We start from the raw sequence: 16,573 nt of genomic DNA, 5'->3' as shown, positions 1-16,573 counted from the left end.
ATCAATACTTTCTATCCAAAGATTTTTCAAATTGGGGGTAATGTTTGAGTAATACATATCTTGTTGCTTCATAGCTAGTAAAGATGATGGTATAGCTTTCACAATTTGCTTGTATTTTTTCTTAGTACATTGAATTTGTCACAAAAAAACATCATATTGTAGAATACTTCCTTCCATTTAAAAGATGGGCAGTCGCCCATATACCTCTAGAAAAAGTTTTTGCAACAACAACAAAAAGATCTTCTGTTTATGGTTATATAATGATTGTTCCATATTGGACTGTTGTGTGGTGTGAAATTATATTTAAAGACTAGTTTCCAGTATAATAGTACTTGCTGGTGGAAGTTAGAAACCTTCACCGGTAATTTATCCAACTCAAAATCACACTTTAAGAGAAAGTGAATTCCTCCCAATTTTTCAAAAATCAAGTTAGGTATGTTATGCCAAATAGAGCAAATATTGTTGAGCAACTAGTTCAACCATTTAAGTTTTAATACACCATTCATAGTATCAAAATCTATGGCGTTTCCTCCTCCCTCTTCGGAATTTTTTTTATCATATCATTTTTGCTTATATAATGACATTTATTTTTCCAAATGAAATTGAAGTTCATGGTATCAATTACTCGAATCAATTTGGGTGGAATAGACAGGGTATACGCTGGGTATATTAATCTTGAAAGACTATCCATCTTGGTCAACAATATTCTCCCAAAAATTGAGATATCTCTTTACAACCATCGATTCAAAACTAGTTTGCATTTGTTAATATTATCACAAATATTCTACTTTTCAGATATTTTTTTGTCCTTTGTTATAGTAATCCCCAAGTATTTCACTTCTGTCTTAACCGTAATGTTATATAATAGTTGCAGAGGTTGTTCTTTCAGGGCAAAAAGTTCACATTTATTTAAATTTAGTTGTAGACCAGAGGCTCTTGAAAAATAATCAATCGTACGCAGAGCAATAGGAATTTGGCCTTCATCTTTCAAAAACAGGGTGGTGTCATCCGCTAGTTGACTTATTGTTATTTGTCTGCCCATTATGTTGATTCCCATAATAGCACTACTTTTAATTAGAACAGATAACATCTCTGCAACCATTATAAACAAGAGGGGAGAACTACCACATCCCTAATACCTCTTTTTATATTGAATCTATTACATGTACCATGACTTAAGGAAACAGAACTATTTATGTCATTATACAACATACCAATGGCACTTATAAATTTTTCACCAAAACCAAAATGAGAAAGTGTTTGTAAAATAAAAGGATGTTCAACAGAATCAAATGCTTTATAAAAATCTAAGAAAAAAAATCCATCTGTTTCCATCAATTAGATCACTATAATCTATTAAGTCTAAAACCAGTCTAATGTTATTATGAATAAGTCTATCTTTAAGGAAACCTGATTGCGTTTCACTAATTAAATCATAATTGCGATTATTGAAACTGGACTACAACGGGGGTATAGGCTATGCCACGGAAGAGGCGGGACGTGGTTTTGCACATCAGTTTATTTCCGGTCCGCGTTGCGAACGCGCAACCCAGGGGCACAAAGTCAGAAGCACAAGTATTTTTGACGCAGCCCACACGTCGCAAACCGAACCGGAAACAAACTGTTGTGCAAAAAACAGTCCCGCCTCTTCCGTGGCATATACCCCAATGAGTCAAAATTTCAAAATGGTGAATAAAATTAACACTAGTTCCTGTGCGCAACGTGTATTCCCTTCTGGTACGAGAATGGATGTAAAATGCATGGATGGATAGTATTTGAAAGCTCACATTGTTCAATAACCAATAGTAATGGTCCGTGTTTGTGCATTGGTTAAGTTTATATTTCAAAGACAAAATATGTTTGCAACATGATCCCCTGTCTTGACACAGAAAACAGCCATACCAACCGGGTGAGAGTGGGAGAAGAAGTGGTGATGTTGCTTATGGAGCCATTTCTGGACGAAGGGAGAACTGTGACGACGAATAATTTCTTCACATCTCTGGCACTCACCGAACGACTCCTCCGACGGAAGACTACCCTCCTTGGAACAATAAATAAGGTTTGCCGGGAGCTGCCCCCATCAGCCAACCAGACTTCGGGCCGGCAGCAGTACAGCACTCAGGTGTTTTCTACATCTGATGCAACACTGACACTGTATGCCCCAAATTGTATGAAGACCGTGCGCATCCTTAGCAGCATGCATGGCATTGTGAAGACTGACGACGTTGGCAAGAAGAAGCCAAATACAGTGACAGACTACAATATGATGATGTCATGGACCATATGGTACGGGAATACACGGTGCGCGCAGGAACACGGCGCTGGTCTGTCGCTGTGTTTTACAACATGCTGGACATTGCAGCGCTGAATGCTCACATGCTGTATCAGGCATGCAATGGCGTGACGGAGAGACGGGTCTAATTTCTGGTGGACCTTGCATCTGAGTTGGCACACTCACATATGGGAGCCAAGAAGGCCAGCGTGGAGAACCGTCTTCAACAACAACCTGCAACGCCAGAACCTGGGAAGCGTGCCAAATGCCAGGTCAAAAGGGAGTGTGGCAGTAATCATGCCACTTTGCGCTGCGATGAATGCTACAGGTACACTTGTGGCAAGTGCAGAGAGAAGGCTTGGAAGTGTCAGGGCTGTGCAGTATAGACGGCATAGCATAATGTGGTACTATATGGTATTTGCAGTATAGAGCGCATTTGTGTTTGTGATTTCAAAGCTGATAATTCTTGTTTGAATTCTGTGCATCATCAATAAATCACAGGAAGAAATGACAAACTGTGTTGGCCTCTCACTTCAGTTTTACATTTGATATGGGTTCAATGTTATACTTGTTATATACAATGTTATACTAGGACCCACAAATAAATTGTGAGAAATATCTTATTTTTCCAAAAGTAAAATTGTAAAACAGCACACACTAGTGTGCAAATGCGCCATCCCCAATTATCAGGCAAGATTATACTTTACATTCACAATAAAGTCTACTCTTCTGAAAATAGTAAAATAAATATAGCACATGACTAGACTTTTATAAGTATCAGTTGAACACTAGTGTGTGCGACACTCGGGCACATTCCAGCATAATGGCTCAGTAGTGGTGGGATTTACATATGATAGGTGGCTGACTGATAGGACAACGACTTGTTAAAAAGTGCAGGGCCAAAAGGGCCTGATCTGGTATTTGAAGAGTGAAAGGCCAATCGGACCCTGCTTGGTACATTCCAGCATAATGTGCATGTAGCGGCTGCATTTACATATGATAGGTGGATGCTAATACATTAACGATTGAATTAATTCAAATGGACAGGTCCAAAAGACCCTGATCTGGGATTTGGACGGAAAAGCGATTTCGGACCTTGCTTGGAAGGGCGAGTGCTCTCGTGGTAGAGTGTGCACCCTGAGATTGGGAGGTTGTGGGTTCAATCATTGGCCTGATCATATTAAAAAAAAAAAAACTAAAATAAAATAAAATAAAAATGGGACCCATTTGCCTCCTCCTTTGGCCTGCTATGTGGATGTTGTCAGAAAGGGTGCACCGTCAGGAGAAAAAAAAAAAAAAAAGTGTTAAAATTGTATATTTAAAGGTCAATTTACCTGTGGCATTATTCTCCTTAAACAGGGCTGTATAGGGCACATATTGGGACCATTATGTGTATCCTTTGTAGGCAAATATGTTCATGTTTACATTATCTCACAAAAGTGAGTACACCGCTCACATTTCTGCAGATATTTAACTATATTTATATATATATGCAAAGGACAACGCTGAAGAAATGAATTTTGACACAATAGAAAGTAGTCAGTGTACAGATTCAACAGTGTAAATTTATTGTTCCCTCAAAATAACTCAAAATACAGAATCCCTGGCAAAAAAAAAAAAAAGCGAGTGAAAATGTCCAAATTGAGCAGTTAGTCATTTTTCCTCCCTTTTGTCACGTGACTCAGTGTTACAAGGTCTCAGGTGCGACTAGGGAGCAGATGTAAATTTGGAATTACAGTTTTTACAGATAGATGCTCTCATACAGGTCACTGAAAGCTTGACATGGAACCTCATGGCAAGGAACTCTCTGGGGAAAAAAAAGAAAAAAAGAACTGTCGCTATAGATAACATAGGATATGAGAAGATTTCCAACACCCATAAACTGAGCTGTAGCAAGACCTTCCAGTGGTTTAAAGAATATGATATACTGAACTCCTATAATAGAGGTGGCCTTAACTTTTTGGACTTTCAAACTCTAAGTGATACTTTCAAAATCAACTTAATTCTTAAAGAACCCATTTTCAATTTGGAATTTTATCCCAAATTGTATTTTTTCTAAACTTAAAAACTTTCTAGGCTTCAATTTTCTTTTGCTTTGCAACTGCAGCATCCCAAAAACTTCCCATTAGACTGTCTAATTTTCACAAATGGATGCTTCTTTCATGGTCATTGATTTATAAACAAAACTTCTCACCTCATAGATATTATTTATGCAACAATGCAGATATTGTCTAACGGAAATCCTTATTTTATCCCTCTTGGTTCTCTCATATTATTCTTTTGGTTGGTCAATTGTTTCATTTGAATGGCTTGTTTTTGACATAGCAGAAATTTATTTTGAAGTATGATATTGTGAATTCTGTTTCTGAATTTAATACCATTGTAAATGCAATTCCTGCTGGTGTTATTATGTTGTTTAGAGGTTTAGTTGGTTACAACTTCAGCCTAACTTTACCATCTACTGTTCCAACAAAAACTGAAATTGGTGCTATTTGTTTCTCCCATAAACTGAACAATAACTGCAATGTATGAAAATTGTTTTAGAAAGATGTTGCCTCTCCAATTACATCAATAACCTTGACTGGACCAAAATCTGGAATTTACCTTCCAAATACTTAATCAATAACAAAGTGAAAGAAGTGTCTTTTAAAATAATTCATAGATGTTATCTATGTAAAGTTTTTCTACAGCGGATGAAGAAAAAAATATGAACACTGGCTTCTCGTTTTGTGAAGATTCTCCAGAAGATATGTTTCGTTTGTTTTGGGATTGCCTGTTTTCTGGGAAATTTTGGAAAGATATTTAAAATTCTCTTTTCATTATTATAGAGCTGCAGCTTTCTCTTTGTTTTACAGTTTGGTTCAATAATTATCTATCTGGAAGTAAAGAAAAAAAAAGGCATTTTATCTCATCAATCTTGTTCTAAAATTGGCAAAATGGCATTTACACAATGTCGATATGTTAACCAGTCTTCTCCGGATACTCCGGTCTCTTCCCGCATTCCAAAGACATGCATGGCAGGTTAATTGGGCGCTCCAAATTGTCCCTAGGTGTGCGTGTGAGTGTGGATGGTTGTTCGTCTCTGTGTGCCCTGCGATTGGCTGGCAACCAGTCCAGGGTGTACCCCGCCAAAGCCAGCTGAGATAGGCTCCAGCACCCCCATGACCCTTGTGAGGAATAAGCGGTCAAGAAAATGGATGGATGGATGGATGGATGGATGGATGGATGGATGGATGGATGGATGGATGGATATGTTAAACAGAGACCTATATTTTTTTCGTGTTTGAAAATGAAGTCAAACAATATATTAAATCTATTGGACACACCACAAACAAGAAAGCAAGTAAAACTTTATATTTATACTGAACGGAAGTACTTTTTCCTTTTTTTTTAAATTGAACAAACAATAATAAAAAGTAAAGTATAACAGCCAGGGGGAGACAAATACATCGGAAAAAAACATATATATATATATAGTGTAGTAGTTTATTTTCCTGTGTATTTGTCTCCCCCTGGCTGTTATACTTTACTTTTTATTATTGTTTGTTCAATTTAAAAAAAAAAAAAGGAAAAAGTACTTCCGTTCAGTCCGACAAAACAAAACATTCCCACCCAAAACTCCTCATCGTCCCAAAGTTCCGTGGATGAATTATCTACCCTTCAATACATATAAAAATAATATACGCAACGTCTACTGTTTTAAAAAGCCTAAATTACACTAACATTAGGCAATACGTGTCCATAAAACAATTTTTGACTGACCTCCAGTTCGCCGCCCATTACGTTTTCCCTGATGCGCATGCGCTACCTCGAGAGGAGACCCGTCGAGGTCGAATTGTCGGATTTCTCCTGCATCTATTCAAGGCAGGCAAAATGCCGTCCGATTTTAATAAGGATGCATATCCAGAGCCTCCTCAGAAGACTCCTGTTGTGAATAAACAGACGGCTCTGCCAAACCCGGCTGTGATTTTGCAGAAAGTCTTCTATTACTCTGTGGACCTGCCTGTCACCACATTTAGAGGTAAACGAAGCTAACACACCTAGCTGGCTGCTAGCACAACACTCGGCTACTGCTGCCCGAAATTGACGCGAACTATGAACGTATTGTTTAAGAGAATCTACATTGTAAAATCTGTCATGAATTACAGTTTTGTTGCCGTTTAACTGCGGTGAGTGCCTTTTAATGTTTAGGTTGTGTTCTTAATCACCACGCCATTTTGTCGTACAGTATCCCACAATGTATATTGAAAAGCATTTTATATAGACATATTATATTACATATAAGAACAGTTTTTAAAACACTATGATTGTGGCTTTTATCAAAGTCACACACAAAACGGATCAGGTTTATTCCAAATAACAGAAAATTAGCGTGGGATTTTCACATAAAAGCATTTCTATTTTTCGTAATCCTGAGGGAATTCGAGAAAGAAACAAATGGGTTTCACCTTCAAAAATTTAAATTAATGTAGTAGGGGGGGGATCACCAACGACACGTATAGTATGCACGCCAAATACAGTAGTAATTAATTAATTTGTATTGCACCTAACCAGACCAAACAAGAAAAATATATATTTTTTTAAACTAACATTGAACAAAACAAAAAACAACAGATGGGCAGTAGTTTCCACCTTGCAATTATTTGTTTCGGTACCAAATTGCTACCACACAAAGTCATTGGATGGGATACACATGACACCCCTTGTTTTTAAACATTCTTTCAGGTGTTGTTAGCAGCATTCAGGCAAAAAACAAGCTGGTCTACTACCACCAGAAGTTCCGCCGCGTTCCCGACATGACCCAGTGCCAAGAGGGGGATTACCTGTGCTACTATGAGGCTGATATGCAGTTTAGGAGAGACATGTGAGATGATTTCTTGCGTTCAATCAAAATGGACATGAACTGCAAACTTCATTTGGTACACTCACACAAGCTGATTTAGATCCCATTACAACAGCGGTATTAAAAATTCTGCTTTTAATGCTTAATTCTGATTGGTACCGTTCAAGAAATGAACTGTTATTATTGTTGTAATACCTCAGCAAAGTGGATAAGGAGATTGTGAAGATAATGCAGGAGCGTATGGGGGCCTGCCATCAGAGAGAAGGCAACAGCTTCGAGCAGAACTGTGCTAAGGAGATAGAGCAGTTCAACGAGGTTTCTAAGAACTTCCAGTCACGCTGTAAGTTTCTCGTTTTAGGACTTCACTTTCACTAACATTTTTCCTCAACTCCATTCGATGTAGACTTTTTACCTTGAGAATCATTTCATGTGCATGTCTTGGCCCAGACGGGGACCTCGGAGCATATGCCAGTGCCAGGAAATGTCTGATGAAGCAAAAGGAGAGGATGATGGAAGCAGCCCAGACTCAGAATGCTTAACAGTCCTTTTGTCGATCATGTGTAATAGTTGTAAAATAAAGAGTTTAAATCAATGTTGTAGGGTTTCTTTTTACCATTAAGTACAGTATACAAAAACCATGCTAGTCTTTCTAGTTCAATAAATCATTTGGTACGGTAGTTAAATTTAAAAGGACACCATTACATGTACAGATACAGTATGTGAAGATGTTCCACCAGCCATTCTGGAAAGGCAATGATGAAAGTATTGTACAGATCTATCAAATGATAGAAGTTTGAATGTAAAATTTGGTGTTTAAAAATGTTGAATGGATGGAAGATATTTCAAGTGGTTTATTTGAGTGACTTAAGTACTTTAAGGTGATTTAGAATCACATTTTTGCAATTCAAAACACATTTATATTAGGTATAGTCCTTGCTGTCATAGCTTATGTTTCCAAACTACAGCCTAGGGGCCATTTATGGTCATCCCTATTTTAGCAGCCCTCGGCATACAAAAAAATATTTGAACCCAGCATACAAAACATATTCGACCTGGCCCACTTCTGTTGGGTTGAAAATGGGGAGTTGCTACACCCACATCCCCTAACAGTATGACACACCTGACAACTGCCACTAAGAAACTGGTTTTATATACTGTAGTGTAGAGCTTTTCTAGATCTGCAAAGTATCGTGTATTTACAACCAAAATAGTAACACAATTTGTCTATAGAGAAATAAAAGGTAATTCATTTTCAACGTTTTTTTTTCCATCCACTTCTGTGTCAAGGTCTACACTCATGATTATGACAATGAAATCACTGTTTATTAAAATATTGTCATCTTTGCTCCTTTTGGTTCTCAATTATGAAGAGGACCGGAACTATTCTTGTGGGATACAGGACTGTGAACCACGCCAAAATTATGACAAATATCAAACTATTTGCTTTATTACCTTTAACAGAAAGCTGTCATTTTTATTTCTCAAATTAACCCATTGTTTGACAGAATGTTCTTAAGTTTGGATGCTTGTATTTTATACTGTAGTACACTGATCACCCAATGATCAACATGGGACCCACAGATATCATGTAGACATCAAGGGCCATAAAAGTAAATCATAGGCTTACCACTCATCATACATTGCGATTTCATTGCAATATTTTGGATGTGATCATTTCAAAATGTGAAGACTTGCAGAGGTACATGAGCACAGCCTTCACATACTTGTATCATTAGAATATTAAAGTGAGTAAATTTGGCATTTTAGAAAACTCAAACAGATGCAAACACTGTATGTGAAAGAAATAACTTTTTTTTTTTTATTATTATACCCGAAGGCATGTGTTTTTGAATTGGGTGGCATTTTATCATATACTCTATTTATCTTTGACCTTGTTTAAAGTTGCCTAAAAACATCTTTACAATAGCCATCTCCTGCAAGCCTCTGGCCAATAACTTGCAGATTGGATTCGGGTGTGAATTTCTCACCCTATGTGGATGTGAAGAAAGTAGTGTGCAGTTTCATTTTTAGGCCACATGTGGCAGTAGTGATTCAAAAATCAATTTCCTGCACTTAAAAGCTCTCAATCTGAGTGACAGACTAAGCACAAAGATATGTTTTCCCAGAACTTTTATTTCAACAGCTCTGCTACACAAAAGCTTAGGTGGAGGCAGCCGCTGCCTGAACGGCCTGTCCTCTCTGCACCGACACTCTGGTGTGGGTCTTGGCCAGATGGTCAGTGAACTCCTGGGGGGAAAATATTAAATCAGTCAGAATGAAAATGTATTTATAACTTAAGAGTCAGCATTGAAAAGAGTGATCTTTTCGGACCTGGTAGGGAGACTTGGTGAAGACTGTCTCTTTCCAAAGGTCAGGAGTCAGGTAGCTGTAAGTCTTGGAGATGGCATCAAAGGTGGCCTTGGCTGTATGGGAGGGACAAGAATTCATTTCAAACGTGATTTTTAAAAGACGTTGCCCTGCAGCAGCTTAATAAGGAGAGTGTTGAGCGCCAGTAAGAGGACCAGAAGAGACCACAGTGAGTCATTCTGCCATGAAATAAATACACGCCCCTTTCTGTATCTCCAGTTAACGACAACCACACCATGGGCAGAGGTGAAGCTGAGCAGAGCAAGAAGAAAGCTGAGCTCCAAGAGAAGACACCTAACCCAAATACAAGTGTTAAGTTACAGTGGTATCTCAACTTATAAGTAAATCAACGTGTTTGAATTGATTTCAAATGGAAAATACCACTTTAAGATGTGTGGGTCACTGAACAAAATGAACTTTCAAGTCAAGGCACCACTGTACATGGAGTCTCACCGTTAACCCCAGCAACAAACGAGAATTCACTATAGTTAAAATTACCGAAGTTGCCGAGTGTGGCAGTGCAGCCCCTGGCAGATGTGTAACAGTCATCGATTCCGGCCATCATGAGCAGCTTCTTGGGCACGGGAGCCGACACGATTCCGGTACCACGGGGCGCTGGGATGAGACGCACCAGCACGGAGCCGCAACGGCCCGTCACCTTGCAGGGCACTGTGTGGGGTTTGCCGATTTTGTTACCCCAGTAGCCCCTCCTGACGGGCACGATGGACAGCTTGGCCAGGATGATGGCGCCTCGGATGGCGGTCGCCACCTCTTTAGAGCACTTGACTCCTAGGCCCACGTGGCCGTTGTAGTCGCCGATGGCAACAAAGGCCTGTTAAGACAACAAATGCTCACATTCACTCCACGGTGGAGATAAAAAATTTTTTTTAAAAACATCTCAAATGGGTGTGACGGGGTTCACCTTGAACCTGGTGCGCTGACCAGCCCTGGTCTGCTTCTGGACAGGCATGATCTTCAGCACCTCATCTTTGAGACCAGACCCCAAGAAGAAGTCGATGATTTCAGACTCCTGGAAAGTTACAAGAAAAGACGTAGTTTGCGATTGAAGCCTCCAAATAACAGCACAAGTCAATTGTCAAAACAGCTAATGCTGTCATTCTTATTGAAGAACAACACTTTGAGGTACTAAATGCACTGTATTCTACTGTAGGGATAGGCCAATAATCGGCCAGGCCGATAGTCAGCATTTTGACAAATATCGGTATTGGACATTATTAAATCCAAAATGACATGACAGCAAGAAACCAGCGAAATTAAAAGGAGCATGTAGATATTTAAGTTATCATTCACGACAACTCATTTTTCATCAGTGGGTCTCGAATGCAATACCCACAATGGACAATCAAATAACTATACAAAAGAAATAAATCATCTGAAGAGCTCAGGGGTCTCTAACGACTTCAAATCACCATTAAGAGAAGTTTTAAAACTAGTTAAAAATAAAATATAATGGTTGTAGTTTGCGGCGGCACGGTGGGCGAGTGGTTAGCACGTCCGCCTCCCAGTTCTGAGGACTCCGGTTCGAGTCCAGGCTCCGTCCTTCCTGGGTGGAGTTTGCATGTTCTCCCTGTGCCCGCGTGGGTCTTCTCCGGGTACTCCGGTCTCCTCCCACATTCCAAAGACATGCATGGCAGGTTAATTGGGCGCTCCAAATTGTCCCTAGGTGTGCGTGTGAGTGTGGATGGTTGTTCGTCTCTGTGTGCCCTGTGATTGGCTGGCAACCAGTCCAGGGTGTCCCCTGCCTACTGCCCAGAGTCAGCTGAGATAGGCGCCAGCAACCCCCGCGAACCTTGTGAGGAATAAGCGGTCAAGAAAATGGATGGATGGATGGTTGTAGTTTGCGGTGGTGTACAAGTAGACTACATCATATTTTGTCTTGTTTAATTCTGAGACGTCCAAAAGGCCTCGTAATGATTGAGTTCTACAAAAGGAGATTTCAAAATACAACCCTACCAAACAAAAAATTTGGCCACCATAAATACTTTACATATTTGTGCCATCACTGTTCGAATTGGCTAGTGTACCCCCCAATTAAATGATTGTATCCATGCCTGACTCTATGTTATGAAGCTACTAATTTCAATTTTAATTCATTTTCTGAAAGCTAATTAGCAAAGACAAAAAAATTTGCTCTTTATTTCATCAACTAAGATTACATAGAACCTACCTTGATAGGCAGAGAGTACAGATAGATCTCTTCCAGGGACTTGATCTTCATGTCCTTAACCAGGCGGCCCAGCTTGGTGACTGGCACCCACTACAAGGTAAATATTACATTAAAAACAACTTCTTCGTGTGTATCCATGTAAATAGACATATTTAAACATGTAGAATATGTTCCACTCACTTCCTTGTCCTCGGCCTTGCCTCCCCGGGCACCGCGTCCTCTTCCACGGCCTCTGCCGCGTCCACGGCCCCGACCGCGGCCACCAGGGCCAAAACCTCCGCGAAAACCTCCCCTACCACCGGCGTCGTCCGCCATTTGCTGTGGAATAAAACGCCATACATTACTCGATGCATAAAAATAAACGAGTACGGGGCTACTTTGAACTATTCGGCATTTTATTGAATAAAGGACACGAGTTCCGCCGCCATATTCAGGAATAACGATGACGTCTCAAAATGTATAAAACGCTCAAGAATATCTTCAGTTTTCCTAAGTAATATACGTTTCAGTTATATTCTAGTAGCCAGTAATAAGATTGAGAGTAGGATGTGTAAGATTTAGGGGGATTATGCGTTCAAATGTGTGCACTTCAGTGTACTTACGTGATCGTTAATACAGGAAGAAGGCCGGGCTGAGGGCCCACCAGCTTTTATTCAAATGAAACATCGCGATATTTGGAAAGAAGATCTCGTAACATACTGCCCCGTAGTGGCAACTTTTCGCTACAACAACCTTAAGAAGCACACAAAAGAACGAATTTTGTTTGTGTGTGTGTGTGTGTGTGTGTGTGTGTGTGTATATATATATATATATATATATATATATATATATATATATATATATATATATACACATATATATATATATATATATATTGGTTTGTTTTGTTTTAATTTTGCATATTTGATCCTCACTTGATTAGGATTTATATAACCAGCCATTTAAAATACACACTAAACAAACATAAAGGCAACAGTTATTCTTGCACCCATTTTTCATAGCTTAACTCAAAAATGTAAGGCTTTTTGTATATACAAAAGGCTCATTTGTCTTAAATAGCTTACAAATCAGCATGAGCGCTTCTCCTTTTCTGAGATAACCTATAATCACAGGTGTAATCTATCAAGATTTTGATGATAAAAGGCCACTCCAAGATGTGTGCAATTGGCATTCTGATTTCCATCCATCCAATTTCTTAACCGCTTGCTCCTCACAGGGGTACTGGAGGCATTCTGATTTACTTATCCAAAAATAACTAACTGAAAATAATATTTTGAATGTAAAAAGTGAAAAGAAAAAAAAAACAGTTCATATTGCCATCAGGGTGGCATGGTGGGCGAGTGGTTAGCACGTCTGCCTCCCAGTTCTGAGGACTCCGGTTCAAGTCCAGGCTCCGGCCTTCCTGGGTGGAGTTTGTATGTTCTACCCGTGCCCGCGTGGGTCTTCTCCGGGTACTCGGGTCTCCTCCCACATTCCAAAGACATGCATGGCAGGTTAATTGGCCGCTCCGAATTGTCCCTATGTGTGCTTGTGAGCGTGGATGGTTGTTTGTCTCTGTGTGCCTGCGATTGGCTGGCAACCAGTCCAGGGTGTCCCCTGCCTACTGCCCAGAGCCAGCTGGGATAGGCGCCAGCAGCCCCCGCGACCCTTGTGAGGAATAAGCGGTCAAGAAAATGGATGGATGGATGGATGGATGGAATATTGCTATCCCTAACTTTGAAAGCGATTAAACATGTTTTCATTTCTTGATTAAAAATAAACATTTCAGTGTCCAAACAAGACATATTATTGGAAACACACATTGTTTTTGTTTTGTTTTTTTGCATGTACCCGCCCCCCCAAAAAAACAAAAAACAAATCCAACTTCCATTAGTCCATAACCAATAAACAACAGTTGCATTAGTAATCCTTGTTTTATTTACAATATAAATATCTAAAAACAGCACAAAATGTTACAAATTCTCTCAATATAATGTGATGATAAACCTACCTGTATATTCCAACACACAACATCAATGAAATGAACACATTCTTCCCTCAGCTATGTGGATCTGGAGCTGCCCTCTCCCAAGTCCTCCTCCACCTTGTGCAGCTCATCCATCACCTGTAGACCTTCGCATATCAGCCCGATTTGCCTCTTCATGTGCGCCATGGTGTTCTGCATCCTCCTCATCTTCCTCTGCAGGGCGGCAGCGATGGCCCCGTGGTTTCTGCTCTTAGCCTGGTACTGCAACTTGAGCTGCATGTAGCAGTTGTGTTGAGCCCGCGTGCGGTGGGAGAGCACGGTACCACAGCCCATGTGGCACGGCTGGCGCCAATGCTCGCAGTGGCGCGCGTGGGTCTCCAGGTCGCGGCGGAGGAGCTGTGCCCGGCACCCAGGGTATGGGCAAGGGATGAGCTCAAACAAACAGTTCAAGCTGTGACAGTACTGCTCAGAGAGGGCGAATGTCGCTGTGCAGCCACGGATCTCGTTCTTACACTGTAAAAGACATCACATGATTAAATAATTTGATTTTTTTCCCCCAATAAATCCTTTCGTAGCATAATTACTAATTATAATATTTATAGTTGGTTGTCACCAATTTACATTGTTTTCTGATAATAAAACAATAATAAAAAAAAACCTAAATAAAATGCATTAAGGAAAATATTCGATATATTGGATTTTCTAAACTCATAATAACGATGCAGTTTGAGGATACGTGGTTTGGAGAATGAATGATAGAATGTAAAGACGTTTGTGAATTATGACCAATTCATTGCGGTTTGTGTGCGTGGGCCACCAGGGGGCAGTATAATACAGTCTCATTAAAGACAAACGAAGAAGGCTTTCACAACTACACGAAAAGCCTTTGACAACCCTGACAATAAGTCATTTTTTTACAGAGGATAAAGATACAGTTACGTAACACAGAACTATCACCAATAACAATAACTATACACGACACAAATAAGGATTACCTTCACAATTTTTCTTTGGCATTGTTTTAATTTTGTGATGTCCAAAGAGTTGAAGCATGGACTTCTTCACCATATGGTACTGAAAGTGCTTGTGTTAAGTTCAGTCAACCAACCTACACAATTGTTGTTTATATGTATTGAATGGTATAAAGGATTTCTTAAACTGCTTTATGTTATGGTATATAAACTTAATTTATCAAGCAAAATGGTAAGTTATTTTGTAACATCCATTGTAACACAATGGAGAAAATAAATATACTGTACATGAATCTAAATCTCATTTGAACAACTTTCTCCAATTCATTTATGAGTGAATAACAAAATCTGTGATATGCAGCATACTGTGTCTTCATAATGCCTACCTTTATCTTCATGCGTCCTATAGATTTGCCGAGTTTAAACATGACAAAGATCATGCATGCGTTAATCGGCTTTCGGCAGCATGGGCAAGTCTCCTGTCTAACAAGGACAAAGCAACAGTGACTCAACAGCTGCTTTCAAACATTTGCAAGTACTCCACATTAAGGTTGTACCTCTTGAGCCACTGTAAAATGCATTTCTTGCAGAAGATGTGGTGGCACGTAGCTCGAACCGGGCACCGCAGCACCCCCTGGCATATGGTGCAGATGACGTCGTAGTCTGGAGTGTCCACAAACTGCTCCACGTCATAGCCGCCGCTCTGCGATGACACGTCTGCATCCGTCTGGTGAGTGACAACACAACAGATTTTATATGGGGTGACATTTGTCTCCAAATTATTCACAATAATACATTCAGATTTTCACGTGTTTTTGTATTGTTTATTTGGAATTATTGCATTGAGAAACTGAATTTGAATAGAACAATTTGACATTGAAAAAAAAATACTGAAATTTGAAACCAAATTTAAGATTATTTAATTAGACCTTATGGTTTCCCATCCCTTATCGACATTAGAAATGTCAGCATAAAAGCTAGATGGCAACATTTATTTTTTTACAAAAAGTCACTTGACTGTGAAGTATCACTCACTGTTCTCCATTTTATTTTAAGACATGTACATTACACATGTAGAATATGACTCACATTGTTTGCTGGACGAATTATGCTCATCCTCACTTGATTACAAGTGCCTCTTAAACAAACAAAAGTAGAACACACAAACATGAGTGGCTATACGTATTCAGATAGAGAATTAAAGCTAAAATAAATCGAATTTATAAGAGAATGTTCATGATGCACTTTTTTTTCTCGGTGTACTCACCATATTGTTAGTTTCCACTGCGTTATGTTTCCATCACAGGAGAGCAACTTCACTCCACATCGACCCATGTCACGGCGTTGCGTTCACACCCGCGTTATCATGACAAAACACGCATACGTGAACATTCCTGACACAACATGAGGGAGAGGGACCGTGTGAGCCGATGCATACAAATGACAACAGTGCACAGTCAATGGGAGGAGCGTGGCATTCATTTTGCAGCGCGTCGTTTCCTTTCCCTGCTGTTCTAGCAATCAAGAAAATTGTATAAGAAAGGCGACCGTCATTTTGTAAGTTGAGGAAGGACCAAATTCCTCACCCGACTTTTAGTTATGTATTCACGACTCCGAGCAATTATCTCATAGGCTATAGTGGCAGCCATTTTCAGATGCTCTTTACCCATCCACGTGAAAATAAATAAATAAATAAGATGGACAACCTGAGATTGGTCTGGATTCTTAAAAGACATAGAAAAACAACATTATAATACACTATACAGGTGAGGATAATTATCACGCTTCTCTAGAGCTTGCTCATCATTGGAATCAGTTGTGTTGAAATAGGGATACATGGAAAACAGGCTAGATCAGGAGTGCCCAAGTCCAGTTCTCGATAGGGCTGTCCAGCCTGTTGTCCATGTTTCTCTCCACCAACACACCTGATTCATGATCAGGATCGTTATCAGGCTTCTGCATAGCT

At 39.6% G+C, this 16,573-nt stretch overlaps 3 protein-coding genes across 5 annotated transcripts; 1 reads left to right on the top strand and 2 right to left on the bottom strand.

Annotated features, from left to right (window-relative positions):
* Positions 1-6,057: 6,057 nt before the first annotated feature.
* On the top strand, positions 6,058-7,707 carry ndufb10 (NADH:ubiquinone oxidoreductase subunit B10). The gene is made up of 4 exons (XM_077531184.1): positions 6,058-6,293; positions 6,998-7,136; positions 7,316-7,455; positions 7,563-7,707. Exons 1-4 carry the CDS (start codon positions 6,146-6,148, stop codon positions 7,652-7,654), a joined length of 519 nt encoding a protein of 172 aa, XP_077387310.1. The 5' UTR covers positions 6,058-6,145; the 3' UTR covers positions 7,655-7,707.
* Positions 7,708-9,230: 1,523 nt separating this feature from the next.
* On the bottom strand, positions 9,231-12,391 carry rps2 (ribosomal protein S2). The gene is made up of 7 exons (XM_077532707.1): positions 12,273-12,391; positions 11,851-11,988; positions 11,671-11,760; positions 10,405-10,512; positions 9,981-10,314; positions 9,447-9,538; positions 9,231-9,362 (listed from the first exon to the last, which is right to left on the bottom strand). Exons 2-7 carry the CDS (start codon positions 11,983-11,985, stop codon positions 9,276-9,278), a joined length of 846 nt encoding a protein of 281 aa, XP_077388833.1. The 5' UTR covers positions 11,986-11,988; positions 12,273-12,391; the 3' UTR covers positions 9,231-9,275.
* A 1,173-nt stretch (positions 12,392-13,564) lies between these two features.
* On the bottom strand, positions 13,565-16,530 carry rnf151 (ring finger protein 151). 3 transcript variants are annotated; one of them, XM_077532729.1, is made up of 5 exons: positions 15,875-16,530; positions 15,697-15,743; positions 15,165-15,334; positions 14,994-15,090; positions 13,565-14,149 (listed from the first exon to the last, which is right to left on the bottom strand). In XM_077532729.1, the coding sequence occupies exons 2-5, from the start codon at positions 15,721-15,723 to the stop codon at positions 13,712-13,714; spliced, it is 732 nt and encodes a 243-aa protein (XP_077388855.1). In that variant the 5' UTR covers positions 15,724-15,743; positions 15,875-16,530; the 3' UTR covers positions 13,565-13,711. The 3 variants fall into 3 exon arrangements, with proteins under 3 accessions (XP_077388855.1, XP_077388845.1, XP_077388864.1); XM_077532719.1 differs by having other exon boundaries at positions 15,697-16,530; XM_077532738.1 differs by lacking the exon at positions 15,697-15,743.
* Between the last annotated feature and the right edge of the window lie 43 nt (positions 16,531-16,573).

Source organism: Festucalex cinctus, chromosome 1 (genome assembly GCF_051991245.1).
Source record: "Festucalex cinctus isolate MCC-2025b chromosome 1, RoL_Fcin_1.0, whole genome shotgun sequence".
In the NCBI taxonomy this organism is placed as follows: Eukaryota; Metazoa; Chordata; class Actinopteri; order Syngnathiformes; family Syngnathidae; genus Festucalex; species Festucalex cinctus.
The sequence above is the reverse complement of the archived record's forward strand: the minus strand, read 5'-3'. Positions and strand labels throughout refer to the sequence as shown.